General features: G+C 42.5%; 2 protein-coding genes across 5 annotated transcripts; one reads left to right on the forward strand and one right to left on the reverse strand.

Annotated features, from left to right (window-relative positions):
* Positions 1-4377: 4377 nt before the first annotated feature.
* LOC133647441 (probable ATP-dependent RNA helicase DDX27) lies at positions 4378-14414 on the forward strand. The gene is made up of 21 exons (XM_062043337.1): positions 4378-4590; positions 6137-6292; positions 6371-6430; positions 6573-6759; positions 6834-6892; positions 6992-7075; positions 7259-7364; positions 7436-7609; positions 7676-7826; positions 7883-7982; positions 8069-8210; positions 8276-8429; positions 9487-9568; positions 9637-9814; positions 9891-9997; positions 10073-10166; positions 13328-13419; positions 13514-13634; positions 13720-13813; positions 14140-14199; positions 14281-14414. Exons 1-21 carry the CDS (start codon positions 4507-4509, stop codon positions 14294-14296), a joined length of 2301 nt encoding a protein of 766 aa, XP_061899321.1. The 5' UTR covers positions 4378-4506; the 3' UTR covers positions 14297-14414.
* Positions 14415-17214: 2800 nt separating this feature from the next.
* Positions 17215-24642, reverse strand: LOC133647405 (potassium voltage-gated channel subfamily KQT member 2-like). 4 transcript variants are annotated; one of them, XM_062043335.1, is made up of 19 exons: positions 24364-24642; positions 23214-23361; positions 22979-23069; positions 22783-22909; positions 22533-22708; positions 21672-21797; positions 21447-21557; positions 21275-21370; positions 21104-21198; positions 20965-21033; positions 20856-20885; positions 20712-20791; positions 20435-20638; positions 20189-20236; positions 20014-20122; positions 18382-18513; positions 18190-18310; positions 17949-18124; positions 17215-17873 (listed from the first exon to the last, which is right to left on the reverse strand). In XM_062043335.1, the coding sequence occupies exons 1-19, from the start codon at positions 24494-24496 to the stop codon at positions 17240-17242; spliced, it is 2706 nt and encodes a 901-aa protein (XP_061899319.1). In that variant the 5' UTR covers positions 24497-24642; the 3' UTR covers positions 17215-17239. The 4 variants fall into 4 exon arrangements, 2 of the variants coding, with proteins under 2 accessions (XP_061899319.1, XP_061899320.1); XR_009825677.1 differs by lacking the exons at positions 17215-17873; positions 17949-18124 and adding an exon at positions 19848-19873 and having other exon boundaries at positions 18191-18310; XM_062043336.1 differs by lacking the exons at positions 17215-17873; positions 17949-18124; positions 18190-18310; positions 18382-18513 and adding an exon at positions 19477-19873.
* Positions 24643-24750: the final 108 nt, after the last annotated feature.

The following is a 24750-nucleotide window of genomic DNA, read 5'->3' on the forward strand; positions in this document are numbered from 1 at the left end:
TGTGTGTGTCTTTTTAAAGGACTTTATTTTTGAAGAACACATTAATTAGATGTTTTTTAGTGTCTCCCAGAGGCTTTGTTTTCATTTTCTGGTCGGCGGCTCTGTAAGGTCAATGGTGGGTTGTCTCTGAGAAGACCAAAGCTTTCCGAGAATTATTGCTGTTTAAACGAGTGTGGGTGTGTGGGTGTGGGTGTGTGTGTGTGTGTGTGTGTGTGTGTGTGTGTTACAGCTGTTTGCCCTCACACTGAATCCTAACACAAACACAGATGAGTCGGGGCGGGCGAATCAATACAGATATCAGTACTGTATCACCAAGGGTGTTATCTGCATCAGATCTACTGGCATGATGAGATGGATATTTCTCAGGTTTTTTTTAAATGTTTATTTTACCAAACTGCCTGTTTGGGTTTTTTTTTTGTTCTTCATAATGTTATAGATAAAAACTCAACTCAAGGGAACAAACAGTTTTTGCTTTTGTTTAGTTATTTTGCACTATTGACTTTATTTTGCTGGAGCACTTGTATGTCATAAAGGGAAATAAGGAAACATTTCCATATTTTGTTGTATTGTTTGACCTGCATTGTTGTATTGTTGAATTGGCCACAAATAAGTTTGTTGATAACAATATGTCTTGTTTGTCTGAAATATTTGTCTGATAATAATCATGAATTATGAATAAACACAATTATTCAATGAGCTTGAAAAGTTTTGGTATCTTTATTTGCAATACCATTGTTGTGCCAAAAAGTGATTCCCTCCACGGGATCACGCACCACTTGTTAAAGCTGCACTGCTGGGACTTCATCTCCGCAACTGATTACTACTTGTAAGACAAACACTTATATTTGTGATGGTTATTGTAACAATATGTGTTTGAAATTATATAAGTCTTTGTTGTGTCCAAAAATTGAAGAGTTGGCCATTTCTATGGAATATATGAGCTTGTAAAGGACTGTTATTGATCTGATATTGATGTGCTAAAACATGTTTATTGTTTAGAAGCCACATGCAATAGTAACTGTTCTTTGTTCATGCACATAATAAATATTAATAGTGTTTTGTTGTATTCCTTAAATCAATTATACATATATAACAATACATATAGGATTCTGGCCAGAAATGGTACTGCAATCATGGTCAAAACTCGGTAGTCCCCTACCCCTCTCCCTGACTGAGGTTGCCAGATACGCAGCCAAATCCAGCCGGATCGACGGGGCTACTCCAAGGAACTTCAAATGGCAAGCGAAGAGGACTGACATATGGCTATTGTCATCACTATCAGAAAACAAAGACTAAAACGAACTACAACCAACACTAGCAATGGTTATACTGGTGAAAACAAGTAGAGCATGCTTAGCAGCCTAATGTACGCCCAAAACTAAAGAGACATTTTACCAAGGTATGCCTGAAGGCTACTGTTTCAAACGTTCCAGATTACCATATAACTTGGTAAATATATTGCACAATATGCAAACATGAATGAGGAATCATTTTATCATGTGATTTGGCTGTCTCCATACGTTTCACATTGCCATTACAGCTGTGCTGATGTTGGAACCCATTTCCTCAGCGTACCAGCTGACACTACCCATATCCACATAGGTTTTATTTGTCGAAAATATATTTTGCCCTGTCAGTTGGATGACACATCCACATACAGGCTAACGGACATATATTTCCCCCGTTAGCCTATATGTCGATGTGTCATTGACCGGGCTAGCATGCTAAACATTTGTTGCACCAACATACTAGCTTTCTTAGACAAGATCATAGACTGTATTGGACAATATAGTTTACATACAAAGTGTCCATTTCCATTTATTACAAGTTATAAGAAAACGTAAATGCCTTAGTTAACTATCAAGGAGGAAATTAGCAAGTTTGGCTTCAGATGAAAAAATCTTATTCGCCTTCAATCGTCTCTATTTTCCAAAGGCATCCCCGATACAAATCCTTGTTTTGTTCCTGGCTTGGTCATCAATAAGTTGAGAATTGTAATGACGCCTTTTAGATTCACTAAGGTCTGATATGTTTAGTAACTTTACCAGTGGCAGTAGCTCGACGAAGATGGCGGTGCGTAAATGGCAACCTGGATGTGACACACTCACGGACTTTCTAATTGGTTAAAACGGTAGAGGGCGGGACATCAAAATTAATACAAAAGCAAGATTTCGGGGCTGTAAATCTAATTTTGAAATGAGCATATCCCAGCTGAACTACTGTTATCAGTTATAAAGGTATTCGAAAAGAGCATGAGTGTGAATGTTGTCTGTCTATCTGTGTTGGCCCTGCGATGAGGTGGCGACTTGTCCAGGGTGTACCCCGCCTTCCGCCCAAATGCAGCTGAGATAGGCTCCAGCACCCCCCGTTACCCCGAAAGGGGCAAGCGGTAGAAATAGGATGGATGGAAGATTTATTAATAACTTTTGATATATCAGGGCCATTAAATGATGACCTGACATGAAATTCTTACATATGGCTCCTTTAAAGTAATATTTGTATATTGACACATTTCAACTGTGCATAAATTACTAGAATACTCTTAGGATAGTTACATACAATGTTCCCTGATGTGAGCAACATCAGACGTGCACACTGTGGCTACACCAGCAGCACACCTGTCCCAAACCTGACCAAATAACAAGTTCCATCTCCATCCATCCATCCATTTTCTACCGCTTGTCCCTTTCGGGGTCGCGGGGGGTGCTGGAGCCTATCTGAGCTGCATTCGGGTGCAAGGTGGGGTACACCCTGGACAAGTCGCCACCTCATCGCAGGGCCAACACAGATAGACAGACAACATTCTCTTATTATTATAATCAAATGACAGCAGTCATTTCCGTGAGGTTATTTTCTAATATAAGTGTTTAGGCCCACTTACAATGACAATAACAAAAAATATTGTTTTTCATGAACTGTGTACTTGTATTGTTTGTCTGGGTGGAGGTCCTGCTTTGGAAATAATTTGTACCCCTTTCAGACATTACATTTAGTTCCCATTAAAACATTCACATGTTGCACAATGAGATGTAAGCAGGGGATCATGTGTACATTCCTGCAACTTCCTGTTTGTAAAAAATATATATTATTTTATTAGTATTTATTTAATATACTAACGCATTTCATGATTAATGTTTATAAATTAAGATTCCTAATAAATGACACTAAAATAAGCACACATTTGATTGGTAAATCATAGTGTAACGACCTAGAATGACAGTTTATGTGTGATGTTGGAGTTGTCCGACTTTTTGTGTGGCTGTAAACGCATCACTGGCTAAGTGCCATTTGTGCATGTGTTGGCGCAAGTGAGAAAGAGCGAGTGGCTGCTGTTGATATAACAAAGTGGCTTTTGGTCTGGTTGGTACTGCAGAAAATGACCACTTTTGCTAGATATCATTTTTTTTAAACTAATGTTTTGGTGATGTGTTTATGGCTGTGTCACGCCAAATTTCTTCCCCCCTACAAAAACCTTCCCCCCCATTTACTTCCGGGGCTGCGTCCAATAAAATCACAAAGTTGCCGGGGGTCCTTAACCGGCACGCGACTGTCCTGTTTCGCGCCTGTACAAAAAAAAAAAATAATCGATTTCTTCAGATTCCAGCAGCTGTCAAAGACGAAGTATCCTTCCAGCGACGGGCAGTCAAAGCCGAAGTGCTATCGGTCGCTGTCAATGACGTAAGAGGAAACATGAACACGGAATTAAATGGGGGGGGTTTTGTAGGGGGAAGAAATTTGGCGTGACAGCCGACAATATCAGTATCAGTAAAGTGATGGATGGAATTCATGTCCTCAAAGCGTCTCGACAGACGTTACAATATTTGAACAATGATGACGAAAACTGTTTTCTCTGTCGTGTCCGTGTGTCGAAAATTGTTATGCGCTTATTTTTTAATTTGATTTTGTGCATGGCATAGATTTGCCGTGCGCAGAGGACGCTTGAGCAGTGTGCAATTGCACAGGCGCGCACCTTAGAGGGAAAGTTGGTTAGGTTACATATATAACAATAAAGTACATACTGTCCTGTTTTCCTGGTTTTCAATTCTATTTATCTAAAATATATATATTTCTGTCTTTTTTTTTTTTTTTTTTTTAGCTTAAAGGCGTCTCAACTGGCAGGTATGCTTGATTTGTACCTCATGTGTCCCCGCTACACAAAAACGAGGTTGACGTTATTGACGTTACATATGCCCGCTCGCTCTGATTTCGCAGGTAACCAAACCAATCGTTAATTGCAGTCACGTGACTAAAAATACAATGCTTACATTTAATTTATACATTGTGTACCATTTATTTGTATTTAATGTTAATTCGAATTGGTAACGTACATTTTCAAACTGTAACTAATGAGTAGAAAAAAATAGTGTATGGAACTTGCACCGGAAGCAGACTGTTTGAACTTCCGGGTTTGAGTCCGGACACGTGTGTGTGTGTGTTTTGTGGGCAGATAAACCTGAACTTTTTAGGAATAAACCAGTCTACATTCGTGTATTGATACCATCCGTCATGTTGGAGCAGCTCGGTCTCATCGGGACCATCACGGACGGGGAGAAGAGTCCGGAAGAATCCGACACCGAGTCGGACCAGGAGGTAAGGAACAGCGACCACCACAGCAGTGTTCTCCCCGAAGAAGTACACTTGCAGGCAGCTAAACGAACCACGAGTAGCGCTTCTGTGCGGAGGTGCACACCAAGTCGTAAACACGTTATTTCACACCATAATAGGACAGTGACTAATATCAACACAACACATGGGTGTTGTTCATTGTTGAACAGATTAAGATGGTATTTATTTCCGCTGCTCATTCGAATAGATTTTTTAAAAAAAAGGTCTTGTTGATCTACTGTCAGTGTTCCTACAGGTCGCCTAAACAAATACATACTAACAAACTCATAACAGTATTTAGGTTCTTAGGTTTAGCCATGTTTCAAAATGAATTTAGACTAACTTTATTGATCCACAAGGGAAATTGTTCCACACAGTAGCTCAATTACAAAGGATGGAAATGATAATGCAGGTATAAAGTAGACTAAAAATGTACCATCGTAGCAATATAAAATATAACATACCGTATTCTCCGCACTATAAGGCGCACCGGATTATAAGGCGCACCTTCAATGAGTGGCATATTTCAAAACTTTGTTCATATATAAGGCCCACCTATGCATCCAATAGATGGAGCTGCGCTAAAGGTATTGTCAACAAAACAGTCAGATGGGACAGTCAAACTTTATTAATAGATTACAAACCAGCGTTCTGACAACTCTGTTCACTCCCAAAAGGAATAAACAGCTGTTTTTATTATTTTCCCCAGGTAAAGTCAGTTACGTGGTGTTTTGTTTATCTTTTAACAACAGCAAGGTATAACATGTAGTGCAACATTTACATCACATAGTGGAGGGGAACTTTTCCCTGATTCAATAAACATGTAAAAAACAGTGATACTGTTACGGTAAATCAAACGTTAGTGCAATCACAATATAGTAACACTCGAAATAGTGCAGAGCATTAACAATATATCAATAACTCAACGTTGCTCAAACTTTAATGTCACACAACACAACACAGAAAATAAACATGTAAAGCTCACTTTATGAAGTTATTCCTCATCCACAAATCCCTCAAATTCTTCTTCTTCAGTGTCCGAATTAAACACCATTGATTCGTTTATGTTAAATTCTCTCGCTGCTGCTCTATTCCCGTGTTCTACTGCGTGACTGATCGTCTTAAGTTTAAACTCTGCGTCGTAAGCGTGTCTCTTAATAAGAGCCATTTTTGGGTTAGAAGCGCTTCTTCTTCTACGGGGGAAAATGAAGTCGGCGGCTGCTCACCGTAGAAAAAGAAGCGCTTCTTCTTCTAAGGGGGAAAATGAAGTCGGCGGCTGCTTACCATAGAAGAAGAAGCGCTTCTTCTTCTTCTACGGGAAGAAGAAGAAGTTTAGGTTTGTTGTGGCTCAATATTGGTCCATATATAGGGCGCACCGGATTATAAGGCGCACTGTCAGCTTTTGATAAAATTGGAGGTTTTTAGGTGCGCCTTATAGTGCGGAAAATACGGTATATGTAATATTAGCGTTTCGAATTCCATGGTAGTTCTTGTCCTACTACTCATGATTTGTAATTATTTTGTGTTCCAGGATGAGCCGATCGTTCTGAACAGGAAAAAGAAGTTTGGGAGTCAGAGTCGCGGGGCGAGAGACTTTAACACTGACTTTGTGTTTGGAGAGAGAGACGGGCTGGCCCAAAATGACGAGTGGATCATGGCTGATGTCATGAAGCAGCTCAAGAAGAAGGTAGAACCCAACGGAACATACTCAGTTCTGTTGTGCTTTTGTTTTCTGATCGTTTCCTGGTGTTTGTTTGTGGGGCAGAAAACTCTCACCACTCTGGACCAAAAAATTGAGAAAATCCGAAAGAAGAGGAAAGCTGAGGTATGTCCACTTTGTACTTCTAATATCCAATGCTCTTGTGTTGTTTATTGTGTTGATTATTCACATGCTTTGTGTGTTATACTTTGTTACTGTGTACATGTCTATATAAAGGCTCAAGTTCTACTTCCTTTCTGCTCTGCAGGAGAAATTATCCCAAAGTGATGCAGCCGCATCTTCTGCAGAAAAAACAGAAGACAAAGATGAAGAGGATGAGGGGGAAGAGAAAATGGAAATTAAGACAGATGATGATGAAGAGGCGAAGGAGGAAGAAGATGATGATGATGATGATGAATTTAATTCGGACGATGAGCAGATCTTGACCAAAGCCGGTGAGTCGAACCAACGATGGGGATTTTATTTTGAATTTTTGAGGGAAGCTGTTATAACTGTTGGCTGCTTGCAGACACGCTGAGAGACAAGAAACAACGAGGGAAGAAAAGGAAGGTGGAAGAGGAGGAGGAGGTGAAAATTAGCTAATGGTTGCCTTTGTTCATGGAGGCTTGTGTTTTGTCACAATAATAACAGACCTGTGTGTGTGTGTGCGCACACATGTGTTTTCAGGCTCAGTCGTTCCATGAAGACGCGTCAGAGTTCGATGACACGCTGACCTTTGACAACATGAATCTGTCCAGACCCATCCTGAAGGTAATGCGTCTCTGTAGCGTGATCAACTGATGTTATTGTCAAACCTATACTATGCTATGCTACATGAACTTTGTTTCGTGCTCATCGAGCTACGTTTAGATAAACAAAGGTCAGGCAGGATTAGCCTTCTGTTCTCCATGTGGTGCCAGTTTTGGTTTGTTTGAGTTATCTGGTTCCCTTCAGGCCATCACAGTGTTGGGCTTCAAGCTGCCCACCCCCATCCAGAAGGCCTGTGTCCCCGTTGGACTGTTGGGCCGAGACCTGTGCGCCTGCGCCGCTACCGGGACAGGTATCTTCCTCACAAGGTCCAACATAAATCTGCCGTACCAGATGCTATTGTCAGATTGTTACACTCCTCAGGAAAGACTGCGGCATTCATGTTGCCCGTGTTGGAGCGGTTGGTGTACAAGCCCAAGACGTCCCAAGTGACCCGAGTGTTGGTTCTGGTTCCTACCAGGGAGTTGGGCATTCAGGTTCACTCTGTGGCCCGTCAGCTGGCCCAGTTCACCTCCATCACCACCTGCTTGACCGTCGGTACGACTCTTCACAGGCGTTCACACTGTTGTTGCGAACTTCAGCTCACCTTTCGTCTCTCTGCAGGCGGCTTGGACCTTAAGTCTCAGGAGGCGGCGTTGAGGGCGGGGCCAGACGTCCTTATCGCCACGCCCGGCCGACTCATCGATCACCTTCACAACACGCCCAGCTTTGAGCTGACCCACATTGAGATCCTTATATTGGACGAGGCCGACAGGTAGCGCGAAAGTCAACCGCCCAAAATTATGTAAAATGTTATTTTGTGCTCGTCAGGATGTTGGACGAGTACTTTGAGGAGCAGATGAAGGAGATCATCAAGCTGTGTTCCTACAACAGACAGACAATGTTGTTCTCTGCCACCATGACCGAAGAGGTACTCACACATGACCTCTTACCTGGCGTCAGTGTCATGTGACCTGCGTCTCCACCGCATGAGTATCATGTGATCTCTATTTCTAGGTGAAGGACCTGGCAGCTGTCTCACTGAAGCAGCCCGTCAGGATCTTTGTCAACAGCAACACTGACGTGGCTCCGTACCTGCGACAGGAGTTTGTTCGGATCCGAGCAAACCGCGAGGGAGACCGAGAGGCGGTGGTGGCAGGTAACGTCACCTCTGATTGTAATGCTTGTCTGGTGACATGATGTCCTGATTCATGTATGTGTTAGCTCTGCTGACGAGAACCTTCCAGGATCACGTGATGGTCTTTACGCAAACCAGAAAGCAAGCGCACAGACTGCACATCCTGCTGGGTCTCATGGGGCTCAAGGTCGGGGAACTGCACGGAGAACTGAGCCAGAACCAAAGACTGGAGAACCTCAGGTACACTATATATACCGCTATATAGACAATATAATTTGTATAAATTTGACCGACGGTAGAGTTTTTACTACTATAGTAATATTGGGATAATGCATGTTGACAAGTTCTAGCTATGTTCCACTAATTTGACAGCGACAAGAGAAAACACACTGAAGCGTCTTCGATAGCGAGCTAGTGGTTAGCAAGCATTCCTGCACAGTGCAAAGCTACTTTGAAGTCAGCAATCCTCACCTCCGTAGCGACAAATCGACTAAGTTTTTTTACAAGTACCATAATCACTGGAGAACGAGGAAGAGCTAAACACGCTACACCACACACTTTAGAAGACAATAATCCATGTTAACTGCTAAGCGCAAGTTCTTGAACGTTGGCAAAGGTGGGCGGATCGATACAACTATCGACCGCAACGATAGTATAGTATCAGTATATGGTCAATACTACAGTGATTAGATCTTTTTTTATTATCAAAAAATATTTTGTTGTTTTTGTTATTGTTTACGAACTCAGGAAATAAGTCCCTGGCCACAGGAGGTCTTTAACGCGCCATTCGCTAGCTGGCAACTGACGCGCCAATCGCTAGCTGACATCTAGCACGCCAACTGCTAGTTGACAACTAACGCGCCAATCGCTAGCTGACATCTAGCACGCCAACTGCTAGTTGACAACTAACGTGCCAATTGCTAGCTGACAACTAACACGGCAATCGTTAGCTGACAACTGGTGCGCTAATCGCTAGCTGACAACCGGCTATCTTATTGCTAGCTGACAACTAACACGCCAATCCCTAGGTATCTTAAATGCAAACATGAATACAACAATATATTTAGTCATGATATGTTACTATTTATTGCAGTGTGTTGGCTCAATCTTCATATCTATTTAAAGACATTCACATTTGTGGAAAAATTGCGGGGGGAAATATAAAAAACTAAAAACAATCACCTACAGATTTCACGGCTCCCCTGCGGTACATTTGCAAACCCCCTGTTGAAGACCTGTGGTTTAGAGAGGCAATGGTGATGAAACACAAGACGCCATGGTGTTCATGTGTCTGCAGGCGCTTTAAAGACGACCAGATCGACATCTTGGTGGCCACTGACGTAGCTGCAAGAGGTCTGGACATAAACGGAGTGAAAACGGTGAGAGGCTGCAGGTGGACTTGACAAACAGGCCTGTTGACTGAGGGCGCGTGCTTCTCCTGTGTCAGGTGATCAACTTCACCATGCCGTCCACCGTGAAGCACTATGTGCACCGAGTGGGTCGGACGGCCAGAGCCGGTCGCTCAGGTCGCTCTGTGTCGCTGGTGGGAGAGTCGGAGAGGAAGACGCTGAAGGAAGTGGTCAAGTCGGCCAAGACTGCAGTGAAGGCTCGAGTGCTGCCTGCAGGTCTGCAAAACATTCTCTGCTGGACATCTGCTTCACATTTTCTGGCATTGAAACTCTTTTTGTGTGTCTGACACAGACGTCGTCCTGAAGTTCAGAGACCTCATCGGCAAGCTGGAGAAAGACGTGGAAGCTGTTGTGAAGCTGGAGAGGGAAGAAAGGGAGCTGGCTGCCTCCGAGGCCAAGGTACTGTTTGAGCCAACTGGTGACACGTGTCACGTTAGCAACCATGGAATACAACATGTTGTGTTTTGTGTGTAGTTAAGCGTGGCACAGAAGCGCCTGGATGGCTCCGCCCCCAGTGATACTCCGAGAGTTTGGTTCCAAACGCCACAGGAAAGAAAACAGTGCCGCAGTGAGTAGGAAAATCATACACTAGGAAGGTCCGTTTCAAACGTTCTATATGCTTTAGTTCTTTATTCTAGCTCTTTACACTCATTTTATACACCAATCATTAATGGTGAGTAATGCTGACGACCGATATTTGCAGCCAATATAAATTTACAGTAAAAGTGACACATTGGCGGCAAAATTTAGAATAATACTATTACAAACTCCAACACTTAACATTGTTTAAATGTCTGAAGCATGTTTATTTAAAAAACTAAAAGTTCAGGGAGTTTCCTGGCACAATATCATCTCCTGTAAATTTATAAATACAAATCTTAATAAATATATAGCTCCTTAAAATGTTGTGTCCCTGAAATAATATTTATCCCTTAATAACGTCAACTGTGACTGATGAAATGATTCCAAATTCACAAGTGTTGATATTTACAGACAGTTATCAGACTGATCACCTAGCAATATTACACTTATGGAAAACGTTTTTTAAGACATCATACAGCGATATAAAGTACAAAATACAGATCATCAGAAGCATTATTTAGGCAGAAATATCGCAGGTTACATTAACGTTAACATAACGGTTAGAGCCGACCATCAATGAAGATGTGTGACGTTTTGACAAGCATTTTAAAGCTGTTACTCCTAATTATTAGTTAATGATGGATTTATTTTTATGCTTGTGAATGGTTGTTGCAGTGGGGCATGTACCTTTTTAAAAGCACACAGACAATCCAGAAGGTAGTAAGGTTCATACAGCAACACCACACAATCTTATTTAGCAGTTACTTTATTAATAAGTGATTCCCAATTGATGTACTAATCTTGTCAAATTGTTTGTATTATAGCCAGTAACAGTAAATATTGGGATAGCTTAATATAATTATTATCATATAATTATTTGCAATGAAGGCAGAGGAAATTAATCACAGCAACTGCAGCACATGAGTTTATTCATTTTATACAAGTTACAAAAATACTTTGTTTTTAAATGATCCTCCAAACTGGTATATACGTTTTTGTGACATTGATTTTTGCACTGTTGTGGTCCAAGTCCTCCTTGATTATTCTGCACAGCAAAAAAAACAAACAGAAAAGTTAAACACAAGATTACAACAATTATTAATAGAATAAACATTTTCAAATAACATGCAAATGTACACAAAAAAGAGCAATAACTAATATTGGTACAATGATGCACACATTTACAATACTTCACTATTCCGACCACACAATAATAGAACATAATTAAGTCAACTTATCGCGGTCTAAAAAAGTTAATTAAAAGATGTTAGGCTTTTTTTTCCAACGTTGAAAATAGCTACAGGCACGAAGCCATCTGTGCCCGGATATATGGCTCTCCCTCGGGGTAAAGACAGGAACAAAGAGCACGGAGGTCGCTCAACATTGTGACAGTCGAGATCTCGTATTTGAACACAAATGTATATCACTACTGTCACCCCAGCTTGTCATGTCTGCTTTTAGAAGTTTTAAATGAATAAATAAAGCTCTTACATTTTAATGTCTCTCTTTCTGCTCCGCACAGCATTGTCATGTGGAAAATAATTTTCAGAGTTGAGTGCGCAAAGAATTTCGGGATATGAAAGGACGCGAGTGTCCACAAATGCAACCTGTCTGCTAATGGAAGAAAAGAACACATTTGTCAGCCAGATTCGAAAGACACTTGGAACTTTTTTGAATTGGAACAGCCTTCGTGCACTGCGATGATGTCGGCACCCTACAAATGCGCGGTGCGAAGGATGCAGCCGCCGAATTGAGACAGCGCACATGTAGTCAAACTTTATAACAAGCTGTAGTTCTATACCTTATTTACCCTCGGTCTTGTATACAATCTAGCTATTCACTAGCTCTACAAACCCTAATTCTATGCACTTTAGCTCTATGTACTAGGCCTGAACAATCTAGTCCTCTATACTGTAGCTCTAGCTGGTATGATAAAGTTCCTTCAATCCTAAACTCCAATTCTTTATACCCTAGTTCAGGAGTTGGCAACCCAAAATGTTGAAAGAGCCATATTGGACCAAAAATACAAAAAAAAATCCTTCTGGAGCCGCAAAAATTTAAAAGCCTTATATAAGTCTTATGATGAAGGCGACACAAGGTGTAAGTGTTTATATTAGCTAATAACTATCAGAATGACTGTTTCGCAGGCTGACGCAAATCTTTGTTGATAGAAATGTTTAAATGTAATATTTATTCTACCAATTTTTATAACATTGGAAAACATTAGTAAAACAGGCTTCTCAGAGGGTGAGATAACTCCTGGAAATTACTGGTTTATAATGGCCAAAGGTATAGAGATGTGTGTGTCTAAATTAAAGGAAACTGCAGGCTGTCTTCTTTTAATGGATTTATTACAATCTTTGGCAAGCTCGGTAACGTTTGCTGTGGTCTATAACGACATGTCACACAAACAACGATCAGACATACAGCCAATATTGCATACAGATAATGTGTCATGAGACATGCAAATATAAAATAAATACACAGAGGACATAAGTAAAGGAAAGTAAATAAGCTCAAATATACCTACAAACAAGGCATAATGATGCAATATGTACATACAGCATGTTAGCATTGATTAGCTTGCAGTCATGCCGTGACCAAATATGCCTGATTAGCACTCCACACAAGTCAATACCATCAACAAAGCTCACGTTTGTGCATTCACACACAGCATGAAACATTTGGTGGACAAAATGAGACAAACAAGGACTGGCATAAAACACGTCTTACTGTGGCAGCGTCTGAGAAAGTTGTGCATGTAAAACTACTGTGCGTTCAAGGACCGCCGATATTAGTAGGACAAAACGGCGCTTGTCATATCTTCTCATCAGTGAGGCATGTTTAATATAAACAGGAGTGATTTCTAACAATTAGGAAGGTTTGTGTCATGTTTGCTCTCTTACAGGAACAATATTAAAACAAAAATGTTTTTTTTCCACCATCATTTCCATTTTCATACAATTTTTAAAAAGCTACAGGAAGCCACTAGGGCGGCGCTAAGAGCTGCATGCGGCTCAAGAGCTGCAGGTTGCTGAGCCCCGCCCTAGTTCTATACACTAGCTACGTGTTCTTTACATAACATGTAGCTCACACACTTTAGCACTAGAAATTGTAGTTCTAAGATGGTATTAAATTTGTCATCAGTGTCGAAGGCGCTGCAAGAGTTCGACTTGGCTCTGCGAGGGAAAAAGAAGCGGGCCAAGTTTCTAAAGGACGGCAAGAAGAAAGAAATGACGGTGAGTTTCTGCTTCTCTTTTTGTGACCTCTGTCTCTCCCATTTCACCTGAAGGCAGCACTGTGTGTTTGTGTGTGTGTGTGTGTGTGTGTCAGTCTGAGGACCGCGCTCAGTTCGAGATCCTGAAGGCTCAGATGTTCGCAGAGCGAGCCGCCAAGAGGGAGCGACGGCCGAAGAGAGCGAGAGTGTTGGCTGAGGAGGAGGCGCCCTCTAAAGGTTAGAATACAAACATCACTATAGCAGACCAATGTGCTTCCAACACATAGCCTGAACTTTGCCACGCCCCTCATGTCTTGAACAGCAAATCAGAAAGCAAGAAAAGGAGGGCGCAAGTCAGCGTTTGACAAAGAGCTCACAAATGTCAGCAACAAAGCTCTCAAACATTACAGAGCTGGGTGAGTGTCACATTTATCACTTTTTGTGTATTTTCGGTACATTTGAAAGTTTTCGCTCATCTTTTATATATTCATGAATGAATGAATTTCTTCATTAACTAATCTATTAATTATATTATGGTCATATGTTAATTTAAAGAAATAGTTATTTTATTACATTTCTACTTTAATCATGTTATTTTATTATATTGTTTATTTTACTGTAATCCAGTGTTGATTTTTCTTAATGTATAACTCCATAACATAGCTTTTTCTATTAATTTTATACACCATTTATTTAATGGCTAACTTGAGTCAAATAAAAATAACATTTGTGTGCTATTCAGGCCGTCCTTCGCAGACAGGAAGCGCCTGGGTTTGAACAAGAAGCGTTCCGGCGGATCTAGGTACTTTTTTTTTCTTCTTAAAAGGGCTTTAGGGGTCTTGTTGACATGAGTTATCCTCAAAGCTCTCTTGTGATTTTGCAGGTTCAAGAGGAAATGAGTCGGGTCCAAAATGGCGGCGGTGGGAATTGGCTGTGTATTGTAAATCCTCCTTGTTCTTCAAAGTTTTAAATAAAGGTTAAACTAATGTTACAAAGCTTGGTTTGTCAAACTGACATGTTACATAGAAAATAATCAAAATGTAAAACAAATAAAGCGTGGTTGTTAATGAGCAATGAAGAAGAAACAATGCAACTTTTAATGTGAATACAGGTGAGTACAATTGGTCACACGTGGAAGCCACTGTAAATAAAACACTGCTACAATAACATTGACTGGACGTGACGACGCCCCCTGCTGGCCAGGTGTTGAAGTGCAGTGCTGGTGACAATCTAATTCCATTCCTAAGTAGTGCAAATTAACTTAATGGCTGACATGCTGCATGTATTGTATATCATTAGGATTATGATGACGTAATACCATGGATATTGCTATGTTGTAGTTCAGGGGTGTCCAAAATGTGTCCAAAAACCGGGCAATTGTTTACCGGCCCACCACACATTCTGGAAATACTATTGTAAAAAAAAAAAAAGAACATTAAAAAAAGTGGAATGAGGTGCAATCTAACGAGAAAAAGTTGCAATGTTGACACAAAAGCTGCCATGCAGGCTGTTTTTTTTCTTTTGTCTTCATTTTCTTTTTTTGCCATTGCTCAAAAAAAAAAAAAAAAAGACAAAAAATCCATGTTATAATGAAGTATTTTCAGGGCTCCAATTACTTCAAATATTTCACTTTAAAATGTTTTATGTGGTAAATATTGCATATATTGTGTAGTAGCCATATAAAAACATCAAAGTTTTCTTTGACAAAAGCGCATAAAACAAAGAAAATAATAGTTCCAGCATAAAATTGACAGATATATCTGAAGTTGATCTCGTAACTTAAGTGTTGAAAGTAAAAGAAAAACCTAATAAAAATGTATCACTTTATGAGTGGGGCACCTTTTGGATCCCAAATATATTTAGTGATTTTTTATTTATCTTTTCACTGTGATTACTCAAAAATATGAAATAATTAAAATCAATGGTGTCCTGCATGATTGATCTTTTAGGGCTCTAATTACTAAATACTGCATATTTCAGTTTTACTATAAAAAAACTAAGTTGTTTTTGACAGAAAAGCCATAAAACATTTTTTTTCAATTTGTATTACTTTATATCAACTTGAAGTTGATATAGAGATTTACTGTAAGCGTTAAATAATAATTTAAAAAAAATCTGACTTATTTTTAACATTTCAATGACTTAGACCCTTTATGGTCCCCGGGACCCCTAAAGGTAAAATAAATAAAAAATGCATATATTTTGTTATGGTTTGAAAATGAAAAATATCAAAATGGCCCCCACATGCTTTAATTTTTCCGTGTGCGGCCCTCAGTGGAAAAACTTTGGACACCCCTGTGTTTGTCAGTCGCTGGTTTCACGTGACCTCATACACGAGTATTGTTAGCATTAGCTTTTAAAAACATTTCTCCATTTTACACTAGTACTTGTCAATATATAACATTTGGAATTAGGGTGTGGAACTTGTTAGCATTAGCGCCACTCTTTAATATATAAAGCCATGCTAAATTAGCATAATATGAGATTATAATAGCCTTTAGAATTGGTTTTAGTTCATTTTAGTGCTGCTAGCGTTAGCGGGAATCCGCGACATCGGCAGAAGGTTAGACTGATTGAAAAAGTTTCTATCACGGTTTTTAAAATGTTTAGATAGGAGTTTGTTCTGTGTATTGTTGCCACCTTCAGGCCCGTGTGACATGACACCGACACAGTTAATGGCGACAAGCTTGTCTTTGTGTGACAGTACGTGTAGATAATTACAAAATGTATTTCATGTGGAGACACCAGTGTCAACCAATCAGGAGTGAGTGTATCCCTGCTGTGAATTAATCGGGAGTGAGTGTATCCTGTCAGTGCAGTCTGCCTGTAAGCGAGACAATACAACTATATTGCCAAAAGTATTTTGCCACCTGCCTTGACTCACATATTAATTTTAAGTGCCACCCCATTCCTATCCTGGAGCATTCAAAGTTCCTTTCACTGGAACTAAGGGGCCAAGCTGGTCTCCTGAAAAACAACCCCACACCATAATTCCTGCTCTACCAAATTTCCACCTTGGCACAATGCAGTCTGAAACGTACCGTTCTCCAGGCAACCTCCAAACCCAGACTCGTCCATCAGATTGCCAGATGGAAAAGTGTGATTCATCACTCCAGAGAAGGCGTCTCCACTGTTCTAGAGTCCAGTGGCGATGTGCTTTACACCACTGCACCCTATGATTTGCATTGGACTTGGTGAAGTATGGCTTAGAAGCAGCTGCTCGGCCATGGAAACCAATTCCATGAAGCTCTCTGCATACTGTACGTGGGCTAATTGGAAGGTCACATGAAGTTTGGAGCTCTGTAGCAACTGACTGTGCAGAAAGTCGGCGACCTCTTTGCACTAAGCGCTTCAGCATCCTCTGACCCCTCTTTGTCAGTTTACGTGGCCTACCACTTTGTGGCTGAATTGCTGTTGTTCCCAAACTCTTCCATTTTCTTATATTAAAGCCAACAGTTGACTTTGGAATATTTAGGAGCGATGAAATTTCATGACTGGATTTGTTGCACAGGTGGCATCCTATGACAGTTCCACGCTGGAAATTACTGAGCTCCCGAGAGCGGCCCATTCTTTCACAAATGTTTGTAGAAAGAGTCTCCATGCCTAAGTGCTTGATTTTATACACCTATGGCCGGGCCAAGTGATTAGGACACCTGATTCTGCTCATTTGGATGGGTGGCCAAATACTTTTGGCAATATAATGTAGTTGACATGAAACCAGCTGTGCGTTTTTGCCTCACTTCCGCCAGCTGGTGTTTTTGTCATTCACATTTCTATTATTATTATTGTTATTATTGTTGTTGTTATTACAGTTCTGCTAGTTCTTCCCACTTTACACTACCCTATTTGTTTCCGGTCCAGGCCCGATCTGAGTGTGGGGACGGGGCACAGAGCTCCGAGTCTGAGTCCGACTCGGCCTGTGCTATGTATGGTCGAATGGTAGTGCAGCAGGAAGCCCCGCCCACCCCACGATGGTCCCCCTGGTTAGCGGCAGCTGAGTAGAAGCCGTTGTTGAGGAAGTCCAGGTTCTCTCTGGACTGCGAGATGGAGAAGCCGCTAAAGGAGTGTTCCAGCTCGTCGTGGTCTACGGACGGAATGGATGCAGAGGCGTCGCTGTCCAACTTCTCCTCCTCTTGTCTACCTTCTCCATCGGCGCACTCTGCCCCTCTCTCGGGCCTCTCAGCCGCCCCGCGCTCTGCAGCGTTGTGGCGGTGGGAACGGTTCCCGCCGTGTCGTTCTCCTGCTGGAGGCGGCGGAAGTCGAACAAGCGAGGCGTCCCCCTTCGGGCTTGGTGTGTTACCATGGCTGCGCTGAGGAGAGTGAGGGGCCTGCTGGTGAAGGTGGGAGCTGATTGGCTGCCATGAGGTGGAGGGGGTGCAGGTGGCAGTGTTGTAGTTCCTGTGTCCCATAGAACTGCTGGAGCGGACTATCTTCGTCCCAAAATGACTCTTGTCCGTACTGTCGCCTGGCAACACCCTAAGAAAACAAAACATTTTATTCCAGTTCTGCAAATTTCTGCTGTGGTGTTATGGTGCAGCAGCAGGTACTGACTGGAGGATCTTGTGACTGGACTGGCTCTTCTCAAGCTGCTCCACTGGACTGTGGTAGGGCGGCGCCGGTTCAGGCTCCTTGGATCCAAAGTAGGCGTCTGTCTCTGCCTGAGGGATTCCCATTCGCTGAATGTAGATGTTGACCAAGAAGTCCAGCTTTCTCTCCATGGACAGGACCTGAGGGACACAAAGACAAATGAGAAGTGAAGGTCTGTCACCAGCACAACTTCGAGCAGTCTCACCTGCTTCTCCACCTTCCCCAGTCGTCCCATCATGCTTGGGTCCTCGGGTAGTTCTTCCCCTGCTGCCTTGGGTCGGTCCTTTTCTGTGATTGGTGTTCCTCTGCCCACGATCTGGTCCACTCTGAAACCACGAGAAAAGAAATTCAGACGACCACACGTTGAATAGACGTCGGAAGTCTCGCAAAAGTCTACCTGGACTGAAGGTTCTTGATGCGTGCTAGCATGTCCAGGTGTCCTGCCGAATACTGCTCAATTACATCCATGACGTCATAGGGACGAAGACTCTCTTTAAACTTCCTCTTGGACACCATAAAGCGCATGATACTAGGACAAACAGGAAGTAGGGAGTCAACACTGAGGATGGACTGCTCTCTCTGGACCACACCTGAGTCTTAGATGAACATGCTCAAAAGATTCTACACTTCATTGACATCTTTGATTCTCCTGCATTCTAGATTAAGTCGTATGTGAACTGGCACCTGATGATGATTGTGGATTGGTGTTGTGTTCAACAGCTGTCACTCGAAGACTTGTGTCCAAACGATAAACTGTAGGCTAGAAAGTGTTTGTGGACCGTTTGTCCAGAATTAACTTGTGTTTATAGTCAGTTTGTCGAGAACTGACCGTTTTTGTGACCTGATGGTCAACATTGGACCTAGTTCTAAGTCTGCTTTCTGGGCAGATATGAAAATGATCTGACTCCTTAGTGAATGGGCAACTTTTGGTGGACTGAATGGTGTCTTGTCTTCTGCTGAGAAGGTCCAGCCCCCCTGTCAAACCAGGAACAGTGCTGTCATAAGCAAAAGTATTAAGACAGCTACAGAAAGTGAAAAGTAAATATGATGTGGAGTCTGTGCTTCTAGAACACCTTCCATTCTTCTGGTAGGACTTAGTAAAATATATATGTCAAAATTCACAAAAGTCTTTCACTTAAAACCTCTTTACTCATGCCTTTATGGACACTGCTTTGTGCACTGGAAAAATAAGAGTGTCTTCCTCAAATTGTTCTCAACAAAATGCCCTGTTTATAAAGACCTACGTATGATTCAGGAACAACCTCTGATTGATTACATACACATGTAAAGACTGGCGGAGGTCCAGAGGATGTCTACTAAAGGATAAAGCTGGAAGTGACGTGGCAGCAAACATGGGGCTAAAACTACTACAAAGAAGACATGACAGAGGTGGGAAATAGGAAACAACAACATGGATGCTAGCTAGGACGCTGTGTCTCAATTGGCACACTTGAGTCTTTTGAGTGCATAAGTGCGTCCGCATTGAAAATGCAGTGCACTGTCACTATCCAGATGTTGAATGCAAGTCAAAATGGTGTGTGTGCCCTGCTGGACACTTACAACTCTCAAAAGTTGCCATTTTGGCTATGTTGCGAATGGGGTGGGACTAACAAACAAGTAATTATGCCGCCTCATTTGAAGCATGTGGGTACAGACAAGCAAGGAAAAAGTCATAATCATTTGTAATTATTTTACAATTGAAAAGCGGTGCAAAAATATTGTAGATATTTAAGCAGAGGAAAAGGAAGAGGAGCAACAATATGGACACTACACTGTCAAAATGTGCACACTTAGGAGTAAGTATATACTTATACAAGTGTACGGAAGATGTCTTCCATTGAGACACAGAATGTCTGCTCTTACCCAACAGCTGATGGTGACCTTTGACCCTGGGTGAGCAAAATAAATGAAAGCAAAAATAAATGAAAAAGAATAAAAAGTAAACTGACTTCAGTGCAGCAAATAAACAGCAAGCAAAGCGATGATGAAGTGAATAAAATGGACGTGAACGTTCTAGACGAGTCCATACCAAATGGCTCTGATGGTGACCTTTATGCCTGGCGTCAGGTCCTGCGAGACGAACTCGCAGTGACAGCTCTTGTTGTCGTCGGCCAAGTCTTCTCCTGGTAGACTGGCATCTGCAACAGCAACAAGTCACTAGCTATCATGCACATGCGTGTATGCATGGGTGCATGCACGCTAACCTGGTGAGCTCTTCTGTCTGAACTCTTCATCCTGCATCTCTATGAGAACTGACAAGACAAAAATAACCTCAGCACCATCACAACAACAACAAGATGAATCATTACACTTGTCCAATGAGAAACAAAGCATCCTCACTTCCTGCCTCCTTTTCTTGTCTCCTACCTTCATTTGTGGAGGTTGAAATGGATCAAAGACTGAATAAGACTAGTAAGGACAAATGACGTAATGAGCTCTGACACACTTACCTTCAGAGTTCTGACGGGAAGCGGCTCCTCGGATCCTGAAGGCCTGTCTGGTTCTGCTGCGTTCTCCAAAGCTCCAGCTCTTAGGGACCTTACTGGGACTGTCCTCCAGACTGGGATCTATGCTTGGGGATCGTCGTAAGGCCTGAACACCCCCAGGGACACCAGGAACTCCAGGAGCAACTCCTGGTCCAACCACTGGGACCACTGGAAAAAAGAAGTAATTGGTTGATCCACTTCCTATCATCCGAAAGACTACCACTTTGTGGACATCACTTACCGTTTTGTGGAGAATTTTTTCCTTTGGTTCCTGAACTGCGTGGAGATGAGAAGACCCTCTCCTTCAGACTTACCTTCTGACTGTGGGGACAGGTCTATGGTCAAAGAGTGCTTGTTTTACTTTCAAACTACTTTTGGACTATACCTAGGAGACTGTTCTGGTTGGACGTCCTTCCTGCAGGTGGACAAAGCAGACACACAATTAAGTACAAAGTCCTCTGTGCTTCACATAGACAATACCAAAAACATCCAACCTGAATGAAAGTCCTGACTTGTTCTTCAGGTTCCTCAGAAGGTCCAGCTGATTGAGGGGAGGAATTAACCTGCACAGACACACGATGACACCTCCTGCTACCACGACCTGATCTTTGTCTCCAGGGGGATTGCATTCACCTGTACATGGGGACAGACACAGTCCTCTCGTAATAGTCCCACGTTGACGTCAGGTCGGAGCGACTCAAATTTGTGGCGTACACCCTCCACGCCGCCTGGGCAAGGAGACATGGAAGGTTAGTTCTGCTGTGATGTCATACCTTAAAAAGTCCAAATGCGATAATGTCGTACCTGAATGAGTCCAGCTGCTGGGTTACGTCTCTTCTCAAAGTGTTTCTGTCTGTGCTGCTCCTGAACCTTTAGAGCAAAACCAGAACCCAGGATGCCCTGACAAAGAACAAAATAAACAAGCAGGAGAGCAGGTCAGTCACTTGGCTAACTCAGGACACTCACACACACTTACAGCTGGAAGGGCAAAGAAGGACACTCCAATGAGAGTGAAGGTTGCTGCCAGCAGGCGTCCATTCCAGGTGATCGGGAACTTGTCTCCATAACCGATGGTTGTCAAAGTAATCTGACGGAGACAAAGAGCAATCAGATGTCCTCTTTGTGGAGGATGACACAAAACGACTAGTTTGTTGACATGTTTAACTTTCATATTTGAGGACATGGTTCGTTTGACTCTCACCAATCCCCACCAGAGGGCGTCTGCGTAAGTCTCAAACTGCTCATTGTCTTCTTTCTCTGCCAAATAAACCAGGAAACTGGCCAGAATGAGACACAGAAAGCCGATGTACCAGGCAGTGATCAGCTCCTACACACACACACACACACACACACACACACACACACACACACACACACACACACACACACACACACACACACACACACACACACACACACACACACACACACACACACACACACACACACACACACACACACACACACACACAAAGTCATTTATACATCTAGTTTCCTCCCCAGAGACATCATCATCATTAAGCAACCATCAATATTGTCCACAATCGATGCAGTCCAACTCGCTGTGAGGGATAGCCGCATGCTGCTGTCCTGTGTCTCGATGAAAATTAGTATGCCAAAATTTAAATGTGACCGTCAAATGTAATTATATTTTTGTGAGGCAACCACGTAGCATCACAACGACACTTAGTAACGTGGAGTACAAACTTTTCCTAAGTGGCTGCGTCTTAAATGGACTACATCGTGTACTTAGTTCCGGAGTGTGCACATTTCGATTACACATTTTGTCCTTAATGTGTACTTTCCGGAAATCATTATTTCAGTATTTACCTGGTTGTTCCCCTTCCCTCTTTCCGGGTGATTGTAACCAATTGTTTTAGCTCATGGCCAAGGTGGCACCTTTTGAGGGTTGTAAATGTCCAGCACTGCAGTTTTAAGTGTGACATCCGGGGTTTGCCCTAATTTTGAGTGTGAACACACTTATGCACTCAAAAGACTAAGTGTGCACCAATTGAAAGCCATGGTGTAACCTGCCGTCCTGGCATCAAAGATCATGGATTACCTTGCTGTGGGCATACACCACGGAGCCCAGCAGCTTCCAGGTTCCTCCCCGTCGGTCCATTCGGATCATTCTGAGAATCTGAAGGAAACGCAGCGAGCGGATAGCCGAGGTGGCAAAGACGTTTCCCTGCGTCCCCGCGGCCAGCACCGATATGGACGCAATCAACACCATGATGTCTGCGGTCGGATGAAAGATCGGGTCAGTCGTCGCTGCCTTGGACCGTGGAGATCACGCGGGTGTCCACACTCACCGATGACACAGAACGGTTTCCGGGCAAATTTTAGTCGACCTCTCCAGCCTCTGTAGCGACAGCAGCACCCGGCAGCCCAGATGCGAACCATGTACTCCACCCCGAACACCACGATGGTCACCACTTCCTGTTGACGACAAGACAGCCATGCTCTGGGTCAGAGTAATGACCAATTGATGGCTCTGACAGACGTTACCAGGATGTAGAGAGCGTCCTCTGAGCTCTTCTCGTATTCTCGGATGGTGGAGAAGACGGACAGGACCAGACAGGAGAGGACCAAGAGGAACCTATAAGAAAAGAACACTTTAAGGACCAAGAGGAACCTATAAGAAAAGAACACTTTAAGACAGGAAGCGTCTTGTCTTTCTGAAAGTGATCAGCGTTTCCGGTGACAGATGTGAAATATAAGGACTTATTGATCCAAGACTCACACGTAGGCGTGATAGATGAAGGCCCAGCCTCGCGGTCTCTCCAGGACATTGTACAGAAAGTTCTGCAGCCGCCTGTAAAGGGCGTTTCTTTTGGGGGGCTTCCTGACTCCTGAGACGCTGCTGCGCTGCCGGCGAGGACCTTCATCAGCTCCGCAAAACAATCATTTGTGTTGTCAAACAACAGAGATAGGGTGGCATTCACAGCTAGTCTGATACTCTGGTCCAGATCAAAATATAGCAAAAGACACTTGATGGTCAACTTGGTGCGGTTCGGTTATCGTTCCTTGTCACCTACGATTGTATAGGAACTTTTTTTACATTCTGGAATTTTTTATCAGCTGAGATGTAGCAAAGAGGATATTGATAACTTCAAGACGTCCTGGAGAGTGTGAGAGTTTCAGACGTCTTCATCGAACTGTAATCATCAACAAAGGCACTAAAAAGAGCCATACTGTATTTATTAGGGGTGTTCAATGATTTTTAAAATGAAGCATGAATATTCAATAGCAACCGGCTGGAAATTAAACCCCCAATAAATACAATTCTTGAATAGAAAATATACTCCAAAATGTAATCAGTGCAGAAAGCCCACGGACAAATACTAAAAGGAAATAAAAGACACAACTCGACTTGATGCAGCCGAAGTAATAACAATTGTACATTGTTAAATAATACATAACATTAATTGACTATCATCAATTATGTATATCTAGGGATGACTTATGAAGTGTACAATTAAGTCAGAACGTTCTGGCCAGCATGTACTGTATATTTAGTCTCAATTTGCTTATTAAAAAAAACAAAAACAATTATTTATGATATTATTTTTTAACACCTTCCTTGCTTTTACACAGAAAGTGAACTGAATTGAAACATGCGAAAGATATGTTGTGAATGAATTATCAGATTGATAAGCAATTGCTACCTCTTTTCAGTTTGTGCGAATCATTTCTTATTTTCACAGTGCAGTGCCTCTGACTTAGCAACGTTAGAATACAATTCCCTGAAAAAAATGTGCGATAAACTATAATCAGTACGGTCCGGACCAGGCTGGTCCAAATACTCCCGCTTTGTTGACTCGCGGTATTATCTCCTGACGTGACGTCAATGCACGAAACAAGCGGTAGGAAATTGATGGATGGATGTATACCTGCAATGAGTAGAGCTCCATCCCTGCTGGACTCGGTCCCCCCGGCCTCCAGACCCACGAAACCGACCTTCAGCTTCTTCTGGTCGGCCTGGGCTCCTGGAAACACGCCGCCGTTCCGCGACTTTTGCACCATGACGGAAGGGAGACGAGCCCGATGTTTACTGACTTCCGGCAGACACTCCTCTGACGGCGGCCCAGTCCGATTGGAGCATCGCGCAAGGATGGATGCAGAGTTGGGATGCTGAGGAGACAAAGGCTGCTGATCAGCAGATTATGTTGTCTCCGCCTCAGCGACTTCCCGCGCAGACAGGAAGCGAAATGACGTCACTGGCTTGTATTGACATAAAAAAACCTCCATCTCATATTTGATCAACGAAACAGCACGCA

The sequence above is a fragment of the Entelurus aequoreus genome, linkage group LG01 (genome assembly GCF_033978785.1).
Source record: "Entelurus aequoreus isolate RoL-2023_Sb linkage group LG01, RoL_Eaeq_v1.1, whole genome shotgun sequence".
In the NCBI taxonomy this organism is placed as follows: Eukaryota; Metazoa; Chordata; class Actinopteri; order Syngnathiformes; family Syngnathidae; genus Entelurus; species Entelurus aequoreus.